This window comes from Epinephelus lanceolatus, chromosome 9 (assembly GCF_041903045.1).
Source record: "Epinephelus lanceolatus isolate andai-2023 chromosome 9, ASM4190304v1, whole genome shotgun sequence".
NCBI lineage: Eukaryota > Metazoa > Chordata > Actinopteri > Perciformes > Serranidae > Epinephelus > Epinephelus lanceolatus.
Window position 1 is genome coordinate 41,044,868 of NC_135742.1, and position 14,737 is coordinate 41,059,604.

At 41.6% G+C, this 14,737-nt stretch overlaps 1 protein-coding gene across 3 annotated transcripts in view; it reads left to right on the plus strand.

Annotated features, from left to right (window-relative positions):
* Positions 1-14,737, plus strand: part of fam189a2 (family with sequence similarity 189 member A2) — a 46,674-nt gene that overhangs the window by 16,645 nt on the left and 15,292 nt on the right. For all 3 annotated transcript variants that reach the window (XR_013492057.1, XM_078170965.1, XM_033618436.2), the window contains 5 exons: positions 3,127-3,246; positions 4,008-4,115; positions 8,412-8,545; positions 8,684-8,819; positions 11,850-11,919. Coding sequence is in view for 2 of the 3 variants with exons in the window: in XM_078170965.1 (XP_078027091.1) it covers positions 3,127-3,246; positions 4,008-4,115; positions 8,412-8,545; positions 8,684-8,819; positions 11,850-11,919 (568 nt within the window). In the remaining variant the exon portion in view is untranslated. The remainder of the gene's footprint in view (positions 1-3,126; positions 3,247-4,007; positions 4,116-8,411; positions 8,546-8,683; positions 8,820-11,849; positions 11,920-14,737) is intronic.

Sequence of the window (14,737 nt, forward strand, 5' to 3'; positions counted from 1 at the left end):
TAAGGTCATGCAATTTTCCTGGGAAAACTGTCCACTGAGAACCAGGCATAAACACAGCACAGATGGGATTTATTACAGCCACAAGGAAGATTGTAGAGGGGAAAAAACACGCATTAAATACAGACTTGTACATAACCAAAAACTGATAATCACAAAGAAAAATCAACCAAGTAGGTTCTCATGGAAACAAATAGTTGGTGCAGACTTCCCTTTGTTAGACTTTTAAGTGTGTGTTTGGCTGCATTCACTTCAGTATTGATATAATATGGTATTTCACCACTTTTGTTTGTAAGTTGACCATTTTACTCACAAAAAACAGAAGTGTGTCAAGGCTTAGAATAATCTGATTCACTTGGTTATTGTGTTTCATGGAAAGAATCTGGATTATTATGGAACTTCTCAGTAGTGTAGGTGAAGGAAGCTTGAGAATATGGTCAGTTTTATGTAGAAGTCAGACGTTCAGAAAGCCACTCAGCCCTGTTTCCATTTTTGTCCAGTGGCCACTTGGGATATTGCATTAAAAAAAATTCCCTATGGCCCAAAAAGCACTTTCTTCATAGACCACCATTATGATGAGATGTTTGTAAAACTGTTAACAGGACATGATAAACTGCAAATAAGGTCAATTATGACTCTTTCTTTTATGAATTATTGATCCATAGAGTTGTTTTTATTTGTAAAACTGTCCTCAAGCTGAGAAAAGGAATTTAAAAATCCATTTCATTCTGACAATGTGAAGTCTATGAGACGAGCAGGAACTCACAGGCAGAGCCAGAAGGAGAAACACTGCTGTGCATGTTCTGTGGGCTGCATACTGCGGAAGTAAACGCAGAGGCTGAAAACATCTTTGGTGTATGCGCCAGGCGAGCAACTCCATTGGAATGACTAGGCGCCATCTTTGAGTCCAGTATTTAGTTCATATTATACATCTGTGATAGAAGTCAGCGATTTCCAGGCAAATTTAAATGAATACACATAGTTGTCTTCCCCTACTTGACAAACATACAGTGATTGCATTAGTTTGACAATTCCTGCTGTTTGGTCTTTAAAACAAAAACAGGAAAAATAATATTGTAAATAAAATATTGTTTGAACAAAATAAAAAGTTATTGGGAAGGATTACAAAACAAACAAATCAGCTAAAAACATTCATTAATTTTGTGGTTATATTTTGGCTTCATTTGATTTTTTGTAAATGTGTATTTATTCTAGTTGAACAAACAGTGTGTTGTATATGTGTATTACTATGTGTGCAGTTTGTCATTGGAGGCACTATGTAGCTCCACAGTTCTTCACTCTTGGCCTTGGCTAGGGAAATTGATATGTTGCAGGTCAGGCTGCAGGAAATGTGATGAGTCTTGCTCAGGCCAGAGCTCCACTGTGTGACCTTTTGACCTTCCCTGCTGTTGTGTTGGCTTTCCTTCCTCCCTCTACCAGGTCTCATCTCCTATCCTCTGTCTCCTTCCTGTCGAGCTGTTTTTCATTTTTCTTTTTGTCCATCTGTTCTGTCTGTTAGGGCAGTGGAGGTTTAAGAATAGATAGGGGTCATGCAGTGTTTTGCACTCTCCTCTATAAATAGAGGTGTGTGTGTGTGTGTGTGCATGTGCACTATTTTCATGCTGGTACAGATCCAGTGCAGTACTTCCAATGTAGCTTCATTTGGCGTCAAATGTAAACAGACACTGTCTTCAGTAACTGATATGTCAATGACTCATTGGTTGTGCAGAAATAACTTTGGGAGCATATGAATATTATTATTAGTGTTAATGGAGTGTAGATGCAAATTGACCTGTAAAATGACTCTTAATGTTACATAATGTAGCTGAATCTTTCCACAGAGTGATGGATATTAATCCCTTGTCTGGAGTCAGGACATGGTTAGCCAAGCTCAGCATACAGACTGAAGACGGGTAAATAGTGAGCCTGCCTGTGGGAAGCTGAAAATACACCCATCGACACCTCTAAAGCTCACCAAGGAACACTTTCTATCATGTTTGTTTATTATCTCTATTCGGATATGAGACCAGGAGTGGGCGTGGTTTGTAACAGAAGTAAATTGTACAGATGTTGTATTTTCTGACCTAATATTGACTGGCAATGCAGTTGTTGAGCCTTCAAACCATCAGATTGAATGAATATTGGCATATAATCATTATGAAATATATTTCCATATCCTCCACCCATCCATCCTTTATTTTTATGCCTCAGCACCAGCGATAGTCGTAGTTAGAGGCATTATGTTTTCATGTTGTCCATCTGTCCTATTCTCATGAACACAATATCTGAAGAATGGCTTCAGGGGAATTTCTTCAATTGAAGAGCTCAATTATGAACTCCACTGAACTGATGAAACTTAAATTTTGGTGGTCAAAGTCACTGTGACCTTGTCTGTCTCACTCTTGTGAAAACGATACCTCAAGAAAACCTGAGAGGATTGTTTTTTTCAAGTTTTGCACGAATGTCTTCTTGGACATTTGTGTCATTCACGTGAGCGCGAGATTTCTCATGAACACCTTGACCAAATTTCTCAAAATTTGGCAAAAATGTCCCCTTTGACTGATGAACTAATGACATTTTGGTGGTCATACGTCAAGGCCACTGTGACATTGTCTGTCTTAATCTTGTGAATGTGAAAGCCCAAGGGAATGTCTTCAAAGTTGTTGTGAGAAATGCAGGATTATTATGATTATAATTTACTGTGTAATATGTTCTGTTTGCCTTTATATTGTGCAGCTGACACTGAGCACTTTTTTTTTTAATGGTGTACCAAAACTAAATTCAGGTCACCCTGGTCATGTGGCCATTAATGAAAGTTGTCTGAGAGTTTACAGTAAGAGCCAAGTTGTATTATCCTTTAAAGGTCAGGACAATTAAGATTCAGCCTCTGAGGACCATAAACATCCACTGCAAGTTTTTTCTATTCTTGTGACAGTCACTACATAGCTTAGTGCATGTTGTATTGACTGATTTAACTGCTTTGTATACTCCATACATTTTAATATTTTGAAGCTTCTCCTGATGAGGAGATCTTGATCTTCATGGGACGTCATAAATCAGTAAATGTTGTAAATCATATTTATATCAACGGTGTGTGCGTGTGTGTGTGTGTTTTGTTTGTTGTTTCAGAGTGAGGCTGGCAATGTTTGTTACTGCTGCTCCCTCTCCCCCAGCTCCAAATGTCCTGAGGAGAAGCTGCTGGAGCTCCACCCTGCCCACTCCTGCAACACCATGAGGATCCTTCTCAAGGTCCACCAACTAAACATATGTCACAGCTGGATTCACTGTGAGCTGACTGATAAATACATCCTGAGGAGAATGCACTTTCAATAAAGTATTACATATACAGTATACATGTACTGTATAATCCTCACACTTTCTTGAAAGAAATCTGGACAACAGATACTGTTAGAGTCACTCATCTTCATGTATATGTAATGAGCTGAGAATGAGTTAATCAGGAGTAGTAGCAGTGAACACCTGTGTCTTTAGTGAGGATTACACCATAGGAATAATATGGGTTTCTATTAGTGTATGCAGGAAATACGCACATTACTTCGACTAAATGTTTAAAGACTAGTTCAAAACTTAATTTTGATAGTTTTGACACAATTGTATTTGTTATAATTCTGTCTTTACATTATTGAATATTTGTTTCTCATTTCGTCCATGTATTCATCCTTTACTTGTTTGCAGAATGACTACATGTGAATTTATGGTCAGCTGAGTGATGTCGCACTGGACACAGAGCAGACTTTCAAAATGGCTATACTTATTGTAATGTCTAAGATCCAACCTTCAGCAAAAACACCACCTCTCCTGCCTGATTGGATAAAACTCTCATTCATTTCTACCAAAATAACAAAGAGCCATTCTTCAATTTCTTGTACAGCACTATTGTTTGCAGCTTGTAAATATGGAGCTCTTGGACTGTTTTGAATGTGGATAATAGATTAAATAGTTCTGTCTGCTCTATTTGAACGATCAGATTGTTTCTGTTTCTCTCCTAGAAAGTCTTGTTTGCACTGTGTGCTCTGAACGCTCTGACCACAGCTGTGTGCCTCATGGCAGCTGCCCTGAGATACCTGCAGATCTTCACCGCCAGAACCCCCTGCACGGTATGATGACACAGTCAGGTCTGTCGCAGCAATCCTAATGTTGTTATCTACAGCGGGTTAGTGCTTAAAAATATCCAAATCAGAAATATGATATATGAGACAATGATGTGTTTATACTTAGAGTAACTGTGCAAACGTCTTTCAGTGGTGAGGGTCTTACAATGTGGTGCAGTGAGACACTTTGGTGGGGATTGCGGTTTTGAGGCAGCAGAAAAGTGATCGCTACATTGACCAACAAAAACCTGGTCTAAAGTCAGAATGGTACAGTATTTTGCTGCTGTTTAAGGGCCACACTATTCAAACAGTATGTGCCTACATAGGCCGGTTCACAACGCACGTACACCCTGCTTGTTACACTCAAAGGGACGCCTAGATAGGTTGTGAGTGAAATGATACCTCAATAATGAGGGAAATATTAATGATATTCTGCAAAATATGAACAAAGCAGAGAGCAGAGCTGCTGTCCAACTCCCCATTAAGAGATAGGCTTTGCACAGTTACACACAAGGAGCAATGTAACTTCATTAAATACGTCTTTCCTCTGTCAAGTTTATAACCGTTTTTAGTTTTGCTGTTTAAGTGTCTCACAATATTCAGTAAGCAACAACAGTAACTCAGAGTGAGATTCAGATTCTGTATACAATATTAATAGTTCAACAAAATAAAATCTACCACAAATTACACATTTAAACAGCTCCCAATTACAAAAAATGTACCCTGGGATCTATATACAGTACAGGCCAAAAGTTTGGACACACCTTCTCATTCAATGCGTTTTCTTTATTTTCATGACTATTTACATTGTAGATTCTCACTGAAGGCATCAAAACTATGAATGAACACATGTGGAGTTATGTACTTAACAAAAAAAGGTGAAATAACTGAAAACATGTTTTATATTCTAGTTTCTTCAAAATAGCCACCCTTTGCTCTGATTACTGCTTTGCACACTCTTGGCATTCTCTCCATGAGCTTCAAGAGGTAGTCACCTGAAATGGTTTCCACTTCACAGGTGTGCCTTATCAGGGTTAATTAGTGGAATTTCTTGCTTTATCAATGGGGTTGGGACCATCAGTTGTGTTGTGCAGAAGTCAGGTTAATACACAGCCGACAGCCCTATTGGACAACTGTTAAAATTCATATTATGGCAAGAACCAATCAGCTAACTAAAGAAAAACGAGTGGCCATCATTACTTTAAGAAATGAAGGTCAGTCAGTCCGGAAAATTGCAAAAACTTTAAATGTGTCCCCAAGTGGAGTCGCAAAAACCATCAAGCGCTACAACGAAACTGGCACACATGAGGACCGACCCAGGAAAGGACGACCAAGAGTCACCTCTGCTTCTGAGGATAAGTTCATCCGAGTCACCAGCCTCAGAAATCGCAAGTTAACAGCAGCTCAGATCAGAGACCAGATGAATGCCACACAGAGTTCTAGCAGCAGACCCATCTCTATCTCTAACTGTTAAGAGGAGACTGCGCGAATCAGGCCTTCATGGTCAAATAGCTGCTAGGAAACCACTGCTAAGGAGAGGCAACAAGCAGAAGAGATTTGTTTGGGCCAAGAAACACAAGGAATGGACATTAGACCAGTGGAAATCTGTGCTTTGGTCTGATGAGTCCAAATTTGAGATCTTTGGTTCCAACCGCCGTGTCTTTGTGAGACGCAGAAAAGGTGAACGGATGGATTCCACATGCCTGGTTCCCACTGTGAAGCATGGAGGAGGAGGTGTGATGGTGTGGGGGTGTTTTGCTGGTGACACTGTTGGGGATTTATTCAAAATTGAAGGCACACTGAACCAGCATGGCTACCACGGCATCCTGCAGCAACATGCCATCCCATCCGGTTTGCGTTTAGTTGGACGATCATTTATTTTTCAACAGGACAATGACCCCAAACACACCTCCAGGCTGTGTAAGGGCTATTTGACCAAGAAGGAGAGTGATGGAGTGCTGCAGCAGATGACCTGGCCTCCACAGTCACCGGACCTGAACCCAATCGAGATGGTTTGGGGTGAGCTGGACCGCAGAGTGAAGACAAAGGGGCCAACAAGTGCTAAACACCTCTGGGAACTCCTTCGAGACTGTTGGAAAACCATTTCAGGTGACTACCTCTTGAAGCTCATGGAGAGAATGCCAAGAGTGTGCAAAGCAGTAATCAGAGCAAAGGGTGGCTATTTTGAAGAAACTAGAATATAAAACATGTTTTCAGTTATTTCACCTTTTTTTGTTAAGTACATAACTCCACATGTGTTCATTCATAGTTTTGATGCCTTCAGTGAGAATCTACAATGTAAATAGTCATGAAAATAAAGAAAACGCATTGAATGAGAAGGTGTGTCCAAACTTTTGGCCTGTACTGTATATATATATATATATATATATATATATATATATGCACTGAACAAAAATATAAACACTTGTTTTTGCTCCCATTTTTCGTGAACTGGACCCAAAGATCTATAACTTTTTCTACATACACAAAAGACCATTTCCCTCAAATATTGTTCACGAATCTGTCTAAATCTCCTTTGCCGAGATAATCCATCCCACCTTACAGGTGTGGCATATCAAGATGCTGATTAGACAGCATGAATATTGCACAGGTGTGCCTTAGGCTGGCCACAATAAAAGGCCACTCTGAAATGTGCAGTTTTGCTTTATTGGGGGGGTCTGGGGGGGTCAGAAAACCAGTCTGTATCTGGTGTGACCACCATTTGCCTCACGCAGTGCAATACATCTCCTTCGCATAGAGTTGATCAGGTTGTTGATTGTGTCCTGCGGAATGTTGGTCCACTCCTCTTCAATGGCTGTGCGAAGTTGCTGGATATTGGCAGGAACTGGAACACACTGTCGTATACGCCGATCCAGAGCATCCCAAACATGCTCAATGGGTGACATGTCCGGTGAGTATGCTGGCCATGCAAGAACTGGGATGTTTTCAGCTTCCAGGAATTGTGTACAGATCCTTGCAACATGGGTCCGTGCATTATCATGCTGCAACATGAGGTGATGGTCGTGGATGAATGGCACAACAATGGGCCTCAGGATCTCGTCACGGTATCTCTGTGCATTCAAAATGCCATCAATAAAATACACCTGTGTTCGTTGTCCATAACATACGCCTGCCTATACCATAACCCCACCACCACCATGGGCCACTCGATCCACAACATTGACATCAGCAAACCGCTCACCCACACAACGCCACACACGCTGTCTGCCATCTGCCCTGAACAGTGAAAACAGGGATTCATCCGTGAAGAGAACACCTCTCCAACGTGCCAGACGCCATCGAATGTGAGCATTTGCCCACTCAAGTCGGTTACGATGACGAACTGCAGTCAGGTCAAGACCCAGATGAGGATGACGAGCATGCAGATGAGCTTCTCTGAGACGGTTTCTGACAGTTTGTGCAGAAATTATTTGGTTATGCAAACCGATTGTTGCAGCAGCTGTCCGGGTGGCTGGTCTCAGACGATCTTGGAGGTGAACATGGTGGATGTGGAGGTCCTGGGCTGGTGTGGTTACACGTGGTCTGCGGTTGTGAGGCCAGTTGAATGTACTGCCAAATTGTCTGAAACGCCTTTGGAGACGGCTTATAGTAGAGAAATGAACATTCAATTCACGGGCAACAGCTCTGGTGGACATTCCTGCAGTCAGCATGCCAATTGCACGCTCCCTCAAAACTTGCAACATCTGTGGCATTGTGCTGTGTCATAAAACTGAACATTTTAGAGTGGCCTTTTATTGTGGCCAGTCTAAGGCACACCTGTGCAATATTCATGCTGTCTAATCAGCATCTTGATATGCCACACCTGTGAGGTGGGATGGATTATCTCGGCAAAGGAGAAGTGCTCACTAACACAGATTTAGACAGATTCGTGAACAATATTCGAGGGAAATGGTCTTTTGTGTATGTAGAAAAAGTTTTAGATCTTTGGGTCCAGCTCACGAAAAATGGGAGCAAAAACAAAAGCGTTGCGTTTATATTTTTGTTCAGTGTATATATATATGTACATACATATAAATTAACAGGTGATTTCCTTCTCTTTTACCAAAATCCTAAATGATTGAGTTGTTTTTTTTTTCCTTTATGCTCTGTCATTTCTCCTCTAATCATCACGCTGTAACCTGTGACAGGCTGTTACGTTACAATAACTATTGCACATACACATATATGTATTTTTTTGTCGACCACAAGCGTCACATAGGTTTACATTGCCAAAGGTTTATGACAAAATCACTTGACGACACTGACTCCTGTGTGATGTCATGTATCTCTGCTCTGTGACAGGATGAGCACAGGGCCACAGTTGAAGACAGGGAGGAGCCTCCTCCGGTCCCAGACCCAGATGAGTTTGTGGCCCCAGCCCCTCCCCCCTCCTACTTCTCCACCTTCTACTCATACACACCACGCCTGGCTCGCAGGTAACAGCTCCTCCACCTGTGTTCTGTACTTTAACTTTACTTACATTTTTACTTTAATCCATTTTTAGTGTTGATGTGTCACTTAAGCATGATTGAACATGAAAACTCACTCACTGGTTGGCTGTGTGTGTGTTTCAGGATCCTTGGGGACAGTGTGATCCCTCTGCCTCATATCTACGGGGCTCGGATCAAAGGGGTGGAGGTCTTCTGTCCATTGGATCCTCCACCTCCATATGAGGCTGTTGCTGGAAGCTCCCCCAATGCAGTCACACAGGTACACTCCAGATTTGCATCTTTTACACTAACATTACAGCTCAACTGACACTGGATTTTTTAGACCAGTAAAAGGGGTGGGACCTCATGATTCGATTCGAATTCAATTTAGAGGGTTATAGTGTGATTATAAAATTATTAGCAAGGCATCTTAATGTATCAAAATGTTTGATTTCTATGCATGGTTTGTATTTCTCAATGTGTGAGCACTTGCTGCTATAATAACAGCATATTTGTATTCCAGTAGGATGCAGTGCTTAGGCTCAGCTCTACTCACCAAAACTCAAGAGGTAGCCTTGCTTATAATGTAAACACGACCCACATGTTTATGTCCTCTATGTTACACCATCCAATTTGTAGATTTCTGCACTGAGACATAATCTTTTAGGAGAGAATCACAGTGCACCTAAGATGCATCTGTTTTTTCCCCTCTCCTAGCTGGAACTGACATCAGTATTTAAGAGTTTAAAAAAACAGATATGCATCAATACTAAGCGGCAACCTCTGAGGCTGAAAAATTAAACTAACGTGGGTGTGCCAAAAACTGCACTTAGTTGAGAGGCCACTTGGTTTCACAACAGTATATCCCCACAGACCCCCATGTTAAAATGTTCAGCTTTACAGCAGAAATAAACATGTTTACAGCCTGGTACAAAAAATGGTTGTGGTCTCTCTAGCCCAGTTCATCTAGTTGCATTGGTGTGAACCGGCAGGATTTTAGAACGTTGCAGAATGGCGCATTGCAAGTAGTTGCCTGTTTCAACTTGTCTGGTCGTGAATCTTTGGTGTGAACTGGGCTTATAGCTTATGTCAACATTCACTGCAACTGTATGGGAGGTGACTGGGTGATTACTATGATGGATCACTGATCTCAAGCAAAAACATGGATTTTGCAGTTTTTTGTACTTTAATTTTTGGGGTATTTAATTTCATGCATCATGTTAAACTGTTAATAATAATGCATTTAAGAATATTTGGAAATTGTTCAGAACTTCTGGGTGTAAAGAGACATTTGAATTTGTCAATAAACTGTAATCAAATCAAATCAACTTTATTTATATGGCACTTTTCATACTACAGTAACACAAAGTGCCTCACAGAGGTTAAAAACAACAAAGATCCAAAACAGAAAACAAAAAGAAAAGAGAAAACCCAACCCTCCCACCCCACATAGAGATACGTAAATATACATATACATATACACACACACACACACACACACACACACACTAGCTATCACTAAAGAGACATGGCCTAGCACCGAGACCCGAGGCAAGGAAAAAGCCACCTCTGGGGGCCGTCCACACCGAGAGGGCCCATGGTCCATGGCCACAGGGAGCGCCGTCATAGAGACACCCCGACCCGGGCAGACAGGAGGCTCCACACCGAGGTGCAGTGCCCTTCAGCCACCCAGGTCAGAGCGGTCTCCCGACGGCACCCCCATCGGGAGACCAGGAACAACTCTCAGTGTGGTAGGCCCCCATGAGGAAACACTGGGGCTAAAAGCTGAGGGACTAAAACAGTAAGATAGGATAAAAGGTATAAAAAGAACCAAATAAACAAAAAGCTATTTAGCTCATAAAACTGAGTTAATAGCTAGGTAAGAATGATCTAAAACAGAGACATAAAATGCATCAAAACTAAAACCTATAGGCTAACTAAAATAACAAAAGATAAAGGTTAAATGAGATAAGAACGTAAAAAGAGGAAGGGTAAGAATATAAAAATGAATAAAAAATAGATAATAGATGGATAAATCGGTTATAAGAGGAATTTAAAATAGATAAATAAAGAGATCAGTTAAAAGCCTGATTAAAAAGATGAGTCTTGAGCCTCTTTTTAAAAACATCAACAGTCTCTGCAGCTCTGATGTTCTCCAGCAGACTGTTCCACAATCGGGGGCCGTAATAATTAAATGCCGCCTCCCCGTGTGTTTTAGTCCTGACTTGTGGTATGTTTAAAAGGCCGGTGCCGGAGGACCTCAGGGTCCGCAAGGGTTGATATGATAAAAGCAGGTCAGATAAATAAGAAGGCCCAAGACCGTTAAGACATTTAAAAACTAATAAAAGAACCTTAAAATTGATCCTGAAGCGCACGGGGAGCCAATGCAACGATTTTAAAACTGGTGTAGTGTGCTCCCGCCCTCTGGTCCTCGTCAGCACTCGTGCAGCTGAATTCTGTAATAACTGTAGATTTGAGATACTCTTTTTGGGAAGACCAGAGAGCAGGGCATTACAATAATCTAACCTACAGGAGATAAAAGCATGCACCAGCACCTCCGTGCTGGCCGAGAGAGAAACGGGCGGACTCTGGCTATATTCTTAAGGTGGTAGAAACCTACCTTTGTTATGTTTTTGATATGTGGAATAAAACAGAGCTCAGAGTCAAAAATCACACCCAAATTTTTTACAGATTGTGTTGGTTTAAAATCCTGTAGTTTTGGTAAAAGTTTCTCTCTCTTGCCTTCAGGACCAATGACTAAAACTTCTGTTTTGTCCTGGTTGAGCTGCAGGAAATTCACTGCCATCCATGACTTTATGTCTAAAATGCAGTTAAAAAGGGCATCAATTGACCCTGTGTCATCAGGAGACACGGTGATGTACAGCTGCGTATCATCAGCATAACTATGAAAGCTGATGCCGTGCCTCCTGATGAGGTCCCCCAAGGGAAGCATGTAGAGATTAAAAACAGTTGGACCTAAAATTGACCCCTGGGGGACCCCACACTTTATCTCATGGGTTCCTGAGGAACATGTATCCATACTTACAAAGAAGTGTCGATCAGTAAGGTAAGAGATGAACCAGTTAAAAACAGTACCAGAGAGGCCGACCAGGTGCCTCAGTCTATTTAATAAAATGTGATGGTCTACTGTATCGAAGGCGGTGGTTAGATCCAGTAGTACCAAGACTGTGAGTTTATGGTTATCTAAATTGCACTTGATGTGCAGTTGGGAACTGTTGGGAACTGTAATTCCCAGCTCAACATTTTTGACTAGTTAATATAACTGTACCAATGTGATGATTTCTTTCAGGAGACAGAGGTGGCTCTGACAGAGCTGACAGTGGACCCACCTGCCTCTCCACCAGGAGCCTCTGTTCAAGGTAGGACACATTTCCAGACAGCAGGCCTGAATCTATGGCGAAGCTGACTGGCTGTTCTGGAAACATAAAACTCAGAGACCACTGCTTTGTTAATCTTTGTACAGCCCTCTGATTGGATGATCAGGTGGAGCAAAATGCTGGCACTGTGGTGCTCCTGTGTCATTTACATCAACTGATGCAGTATCACTCTTATTTCACTTCAGTGTCTTAAAGTTACAGTGTGTAATTTACGTGGTTGTTTATTAGCAAATATCAACTATTGCGTTCATAAATATACAGTACAGGCCAAAAGTTTGGACACACCTTCTCATTCAATGCGTTTTCTTTATTTTCATGACTATTTACATTGTAGATTCTCACTGAAGGCATCAAAACTATGAATGAACACATGTGGAGTTATGTACTTAACAAAAAAAGGTGAAATAACTGAAAACATGTTTTATATTCTAGTTTCTTCAAAATAGCCACCCTTTGCTCTGATTACTGCTTTGCACACTCTTGGCACTCTTGGGATGGCATGTCGCTGCAGGATGCTGTGGTAGCCATGCTGGTTCAGTGTGCCTTCAATTTTGAATAAATCCCCAACAGTGTCACCAGCAAAACACCCCCACACCATCACACCTCCTCCTCCATGCTTCACAGTGGGAACCAGGCATGTGGAATCCATCCGTTCACCTTTTCTGCGTCTCACAAAGACACGGCGGTTGGAACCAAAGATCTCAAATTTGGACTCATCAGACCAAAGCACAGATTTCCACTGGTCTAATGTCCATTCCTTGTGTTTCTTGGCCCAAACAAATCTCTTCTGCTTGTTGCCTCTCCTTAGCAGTGGTTTCCTAGCAGCTATTTGACCATGAAGGCCTGATTGGCGCAGTCTCCTCTTAACAGTTGTTCTAGAGATGGGTCTGCTGCTAGAACTCTGTGTGGCATTCATCTGGTCTCTGATCTGAGCTGCTGTTAACTTGCGATTTCTGAGGCTGGTGACTCGGATGAACTTATCCTCAGAAGCAGAGGTGACTCTTGGTCGTCCTTTCCTGGGTCGGTCCTCATGTGTGCCAGTTTCGTTGTAGCGCTTGATGGTTTTTGCGACTCCACTTGGGGACACATTTAAAGTTTTTGCCATTTTCCGGACTGACTGACCTTCATTTCTTAAAGTAATGATGGCCACTCGTTTTTCTTTAGTTAGCTGATTGGTTCTTGCCATAATATGAATTTTAACAGTTGTCCAATAGGGCTGTCGGCTGTGTATTAACCTGACTTCTGCACAACACAACTGATGGTCCCAACCCCATTGATAAAGCAAGAAATTCCACTAATTAACCCTGATAAGGCACACCTGTGAAGTGGAAACCATTTCAGGTGACTACCTCTTGAAGCTCATGGAGAGAATGCCAAGAGTGTGCAAAGCAGTAATCAGAGCAAAGGGTGGCTATTTTGAAGAAACTAGAATATAAAACATGTTTTCAGTTATTTCACCTTTTTTTGTTAAGTACATAACTCCACATGTGTTCATTCATAGTTTTGATGCCTTCAGTGAGAATCTACAATGTAAATAGTCATGAAAATAAAGAAAACGCATTGAATGAGAAGGTGTGTCCAAACTTTTGGCCTGTACTGTATATATACTAAAGTGTAATGCAATTCACATACAAATGGAAGCTTTCTCATAAGCTTAGAATGATTTCTCTATATATACACAGATATATACGCAGGCAGGGCGCGGTATGCTGGAGGCTGCCTTCTTGCGTCGCCATATTTGAATACAGTGCCCGAAAGGGATATACGCACTTCGCCTTTCGCGTTTACCTAGAACTTGCTGTCACTGGAGACAGAGAAGGTGAAGCTCAATCCGGGGCACTTCTGCGTGAACCTGGTTTGTACTTTTATGATTCTGTCGCACTTTAAATGGAGGACCACACATATGTTTTGCCCTGTAAGAGGCAAACCACGGCACCAAATAAAAGAAAAAGATCAGATAAGCGAGGACGGGACAAAACGCGAGTGAATATCGGCATTGCTTATTCCAGGTGGAAAGAACTCCTGTGGAAGAACACTCTGGAAATGCATATATTATAATCGTACCAACCTATATTTACCTCACTGTGCCGTGACTATTTTTGTGAGGTTTGAGGTTTTTGTGAGGTTTGCAAACCTCACACTGCTCCTGCAGTAACTGCTGATACTAATTCCCCACTCTGATGATTTTTTAGGCCAGAGAGTCCACCAGAGCTCTACAAGTACTCCTCCATCCCTTCCTGACAAAAGCAGGGCTCCACAGCCAGAGCAGGGAGACCCTGTTGATGTTGATTCAGACTCAACACAGCGTCACAGCCTGTTCTGCAATTGTACCTCAGCCAGGGTCCTCATGCATTTAACTTTAAATGGTTTCACTCTCTGCCAGGGCTAGAATGCTCTGTAAAGCAGGATGCATGCTTTTGCTCCCCCTGTCTAAAATTTGGGGCCACCAATGATGAAGATGTTGGAGCTTTAGAAACTGAGCTTTTTAAGAATTGGAAAAGTTTCATTGCAAGAGAACATCCATCCCATTCTTGTGAATGTGATGTCAGGATTACCTCAGGGGAATTTCTTAGAATATGGCACAAACGTCCACTTGCACTCAAGGATGAACTGATTAGATTCTGGTGGTCAAAGGTCAAAGGCCACAGATCTTATATGACAAAATATAACACAAGGGTCTAATAGGATAAAATGATGAAGTGATGACATTTTACATCCAAAAGGGCAAAGATCAACTTCATTGTGACCTCACAGTGTTTTCTGACCATTATTTGACACCATAACTCAGGAACAGAAGGGG